This window comes from Balaenoptera ricei, chromosome 13, assembly GCF_028023285.1.
Source record: "Balaenoptera ricei isolate mBalRic1 chromosome 13, mBalRic1.hap2, whole genome shotgun sequence".
Taxonomy (NCBI): Eukaryota; Metazoa; Chordata; class Mammalia; order Artiodactyla; family Balaenopteridae; genus Balaenoptera; species Balaenoptera ricei.
This window is the reverse complement of record NC_082651.1, coordinates 87,631,921-87,636,934: the sequence shown is the minus strand read 5'-3', so window position 1 is coordinate 87,636,934 and position 5,014 is coordinate 87,631,921. Positions and strand designations below refer to the sequence as shown.

Below are 5,014 nucleotides of genomic sequence, written 5' to 3'. Positions count from 1 at the left end.
GGATGGGCTCCGGGGGTTAGTGGCACTAATGTTGTATTTGACCTGATTATATCTGCGGCATCCATTCGGGGACCTACATCTCAACATATGAATCATGTGTGAAAACACCATGGCTCAGCTACAGCTGGCTGCCCGGGTTTGGTTGGATGGTTGGTAAAGCAGTCTGGAGTCTGAGGTAAGAGACTCCAGAAAGTTCCAACTGAGTTCCTGAGCATTTAGGCGAATTCTCCACAGTCATTTACTGATGCTTGCATAGGGTCAGGCACTGTGCTAGGGCTTCAAGATGCTGAGATAAGACAGAATCCAGGCCCTCCAACAGCTTCCAGTCAGAGGGGGAGGCAGAAATATGAGGCAATAACCTCATCATGATGTAGTGGGTCTCTCCTTTCTGAAAAACCAGTAAGCATCCCACTGCCTCCAGAATGGATATGGCCCAACCTGTGTAGTTGGTTCCTCCATGACTGGCCTCCATCCTGAGTTTCACCTCTCTCTCTCTCTCCACCGAGGGCAGCCACACTAAGCTATTCCCTGTTCCTAGAATTTCTCCTACTCTTTCCCACATCTCTGCTTTTGTTCAAGCTGCTCCTCCTTCCTGGGAGATTCTCCCTCCCTCCCTCCCCCTTCCCACCTCTTCTGTCAATTGAGATCCATTGACTTAGGTTCTTCTAGCTCAGACGTAGGTGTCATCTCCTGCAGAATTCATGGAATAGATGAATTAAGTCCTGGTGGGACCAGAACACTGGGGATCTAGCACCCCACCACACACTAATTTGCTGTGTCCCAGCCTGCAAGTTTCTCCTCCCACTCCCTGGGGCCTCAGCCTATTCTTGCCCAATGGGGTGTGGGGTGGTTGGATTTTATTGAACTATTTACTCCAGACAGTTCTCAACCTTATGACCAGGATCTGAATTAATCCTGCCAAACCAGGGCTGAGGCTGCCTTTTTCTGCCCGGTAACTTCCTCCAAGTGGACCTGAAGTTCTGCAACCAGCCTCGACCTTCACCTTCGCTTTTCATTGCCCCTCCTTCTCCCAATCATCTTCACCTAGGGACCTAGGCTGGGTGCCGAGAAGCGGGTAGGAGGCAGGACTTGTTAGAGCCAGAGGCTGGGCCCAGGCCTACCCAGCTTACAGCCACCCTCTCGGAGATCCAAACCCAGGAGTCAGGGAGAGTACCGGGTGGAGGGATGGGGGCGGCAGAGTCGACCAGGGGAGGGGCCGCTTCTGAATTAAAAACAAAAAACCCCAACAACCTTGCTTGGAAACAAACGTGTGTGTGTGTATGTGTGCCTCTGTGTGTGTGTGTGTGTGTGTGTGTGTGCGCGTGTGTGTGTGTGTATTTAAAAACAAAACCAGATTAAAGGAGCCGCTCCCTCCCCCACAGGTCCGACCACCCGCTGGGAGTTTGAGAAGCAAGAGGGCAATTTTGAGTGGGAGGGAGTCATCAACGGCCCGCAAAGTGCCGCCTCTCTCGGAACCGTTCGTCCAGGCTCCGCGGGCTCCAGGCAGCTAGCTCCAGCCCTCCCGCTTCGCGCGCACAAGCTGCGGCGAAGACGGGAACCCAGGTGCCGCCCGAGCCCCGCAGGGCCAGCCGCCGCGGCGTTAAGACTCCCCACTCGCTGCCTCTCCCAGCCCGGCGGCCTGGGCCGTCAATCAAGCTCGCCCGGCCCCGCCCCTGGGCTGCAGCGGACGGCCAATTAGAGCCAAGCTCCGCAGCGATGAGCTCAGTCGGCTTGCTTCCCATTGGGCGGCTATATTAAGAAAGTCGCCGAACTCTTTAAATAGCGGGCGCTGGGGCCGCAGCCCGCATCTGCCACCGCAGTCCGGCTGCGCGCGTGTGTTCCCTTGTACCTTTGCTGAGGCCTAGAGAGACCCGGGAGGGAGCTAGGCCGGGTCCGCTGCTCTAGCCACCTTTCGCGCACAAAGGCGCCGACCGCGGGCCCGGGACGAGGAGAGCGGCCACCGCTCCGGAGCAGCGCGGAGACGCAAGGCGCGCCCTATGCCCCGGCGCCCCCACCTACCCCGCCGCGGCAGCCCGAGCACAGCGAGAGAACGCGCCACCCCGGGGCCTGGGTGCAGCTAGCAACCCTTTCCCCCAGCGCGCAGCCCGAGGTGAGCAGTGAGCGGCGAGCGGGACGGCCGCGAGGCGTTCGCGGGCCCCCTCCTGCTGCCCGGGCCCGGCCCGCTCATGGCGGCCATCCGCAAGAAGCTGGTGGTGGTGGGCGACGGCGCGTGCGGCAAGACGTGCCTGCTGATCGTGTTCAGTAAGGACGAGTTCCCCGAGGTGTACGTGCCCACCGTCTTCGAGAACTATGTGGCCGACATCGAGGTGGACGGCAAGCAGGTGGAGCTGGCGCTGTGGGACACGGCGGGCCAGGAGGACTATGACCGCCTGCGGCCGCTCTCCTACCCGGACACCGACGTGATCCTCATGTGCTTCTCGGTGGACAGCCCGGATTCGCTGGAGAACATCCCCGAGAAGTGGGTGCCCGAGGTGAAGCACTTCTGCCCCAACGTGCCCATCATCCTGGTGGCCAACAAGAAAGACCTGCGCAGCGACGAGCACGTCCGCACAGAGCTGGCGCGCATGAAGCAGGAACCGGTGCGCACGGATGACGGCCGCGCCATGGCCGTGCGCATCCAAGCCTACGACTACCTCGAGTGCTCGGCCAAGACCAAGGAGGGCGTGCGCGAGGTCTTCGAGACGGCCACGCGCGCCGCGCTGCAGAAGCGCTACGGCTCCCAGAACGGCTGCATCAACTGCTGCAAGGTGCTATGAGGGCCGCGCCCGCCCCGCCTGCCCCTGCCGGCGCGCCTCCCCCTCCCGGGCCCAGCCCCCACGAGCCCGGGGAAGGGGAGACCCGCGTCCCCCAAGGACCCCACCGGACTGCCTGGTGTCTGCCTTCAGCCCCGGCAGACGTGGCCCTGCGGCTCAGGCTCTGGCGCCGGGAATCCGCGTGGTAGGCACCGGGCGCCCGCTTTCCAAGTGTCTGTGCGTCTGGCTGTGTTGCACAGGCCTGGCCGCCCCGCTGAGTGCCAAGGGTCCCCTGACCACCCTTTTCTGAAGAGTCAAGCCTCTTCAGAGTGTGTGGCTGTGTGTATGTTCGACTCCCCGCCGCCCGGTTTTCACCCCATGCCCGCCTCTGCCTCCCGGAGACGAGCTTGGCACCGGGGTGCGGCCGCGCCCCATCAGATGTTCGTCCATAACCAGCGAGCGCCTGCTATCCCCTGTCTGTAACATAGACCTCGGGAACTGCGGGAGGGGAGGGCTGGGGAGGATGGGGTGTTATATAAATATAGATATAATTTTATTTTCGGAGGTAGGATGGTGTTATTTAATGGTGGTGGTGGGTGGAGTGACGGAACAGCTCCGGCCCAGCCTGGGTCAGGCGTCCATCCCAGCATGAACAAGACTTGGCCATCTTTCCAACCCCTGGGGAAGACATTTGCAGCCGACTTGGGGATAAGAGGACACAGCTTCTAGACTCATGGCTCCTGCGGGCCAGCCCCCCCCTCCCCCCCTGCGAACCCCCTCACCAGCCACAGGCAGGAAGGAGGGACAGTGTGCTGCAGGTTGTTTTTGCCATAAGCGAACTTTGTGCCTGTCCTACAAGTGAAAATCGTTCAGTCCAAGAAACGGATGTTATTTGATTTATTTAAAGGCTAAAACTTGGGTGTTTTTTTTTGGGGGGGGTGTGTGGAAGAATTTTTTGCACAATTGTTTCATTGTTTGACATTTAATGCACTTGTCATTTGCATAAGACAGTAGCATTCTGACCACACTTGTACACTGTAACCTCATCTACTTCTGATGTTTTTAAAAAAATGATGACTTTTAAAAAACAAGGAGAAGATAAAGAAACCACTAATTTTTTTTCTTTTGAAAAAAGTGGCAACACTGTTTTGCGATTTTATTTGTGCAGGTATGCGCACTCGTTTGAGAAAGGGCAGTAACAAGCGTTAGGGCCTATCTAAAACCTTTTTTTTTTTTCCCCCACAAGGCAGTCTCTAAAGCTGTGTGAAATTTTCTCTGCATCTCTGTACAGAGAGTAAACCTGCCCCTAGTGTCTCTTTTCTCCCCCCTCCCTTCCCCATCCAGTGGTACTTCTACTAAATTGTTGTCTTGTTTTTTATTTTTTAAATAAACTGACAAATGACAAAGTGGTGAGCTTATAATGTTTACATAAAAGTTCTATAAGCTGTGTATACAGTTTTTTTATGTAAAATATTAAAAGACTATGATGATGACATTTATAAAATGGCTCCTGTGGTTTAATAATGTGGAAAAATATTCTTGTGAATTTGGGGGCAAGGGCAGAATTCTGCAGTGGAGGTCCCACCAACTCAGTTTCCCTCATAGTGTTTGTAGGAAATGGGGATGAAATCCCTTCGAGGACATGTGGGGTTGCGTGGCCATGGGAGGCCAGGTTCCTCCTGTCCCAGTGCCAGAGGTTACCCCGGCACCCAGTGCCCAAACCTTTGACCTAACATGTACTGTTTGTATGTCTTAAGCACTTGTGTCGAAGTCTATTATGGGGCCTTTGCTTCCTATTCTTTGAAACTTGGAAAGGTGTCATTTGTGCATTTAAAATTTAGATGACTTTTTTGTTGTTGTTGTTAATTACCGGTGTGGGACCAGGCTCTCTGTCTAAAAGACTGGTTCCTGGGTTCCCTTCAGATCCTCATGGGGTTACACAATACCCCCTGAGATTGTAGGGTGTTATCTCTGGCCTGAGCTCCTGGGTGGAAGTTGGGGAGAGCCCAGATCAGAAGCTGATTCTTCTATCATTGAAGTTTCATCTGAAGGTCTATATGGAGCCCAAAATGCTTTATTCTAAGTGCCAGGAGTGGCCGCATTACGGACAGAACACGAGGTTTTGGGTGGCTGTTATTGAAAGCTGGGGCAGGCACACTTTGACGTGGAATCATATGAGCTCTAATTTCAGACAGCCTGCTGCAGTGGGTCCCAGAACCAGACAGGCAGCTTTATCTTCAGAGACCGTATTAAAATCCCGC

The 5,014-nt window shown here is 55.4% G+C and overlaps 1 protein-coding gene across 1 annotated transcript; it reads left to right on the top strand.

Moving 5' to 3' along the window:
• The first annotated feature begins 1,791 nt into the window (after positions 1 to 1,791).
• Positions 1,792 to 4,257, top strand: RHOB (ras homolog family member B). Its single transcript, XM_059942140.1, has one exon. The coding sequence runs from the start codon at positions 2,187 to 2,189 to the stop codon at positions 2,775 to 2,777; it is 591 nt and encodes a 196-aa protein (XP_059798123.1). The 5' UTR covers positions 1,792 to 2,186; the 3' UTR covers positions 2,778 to 4,257.
• Positions 4,258 to 5,014: the final 757 nt, after the last annotated feature.

Excerpts from the sequence above, each read along its gene's own strand:
- RHOB (XM_059942140.1), top strand. The coding sequence starts at position 2,187 with ATGGCGGCCATCCGCAAGAAGCTGGTGGTGGTGGGCGACGGCGCGTGC.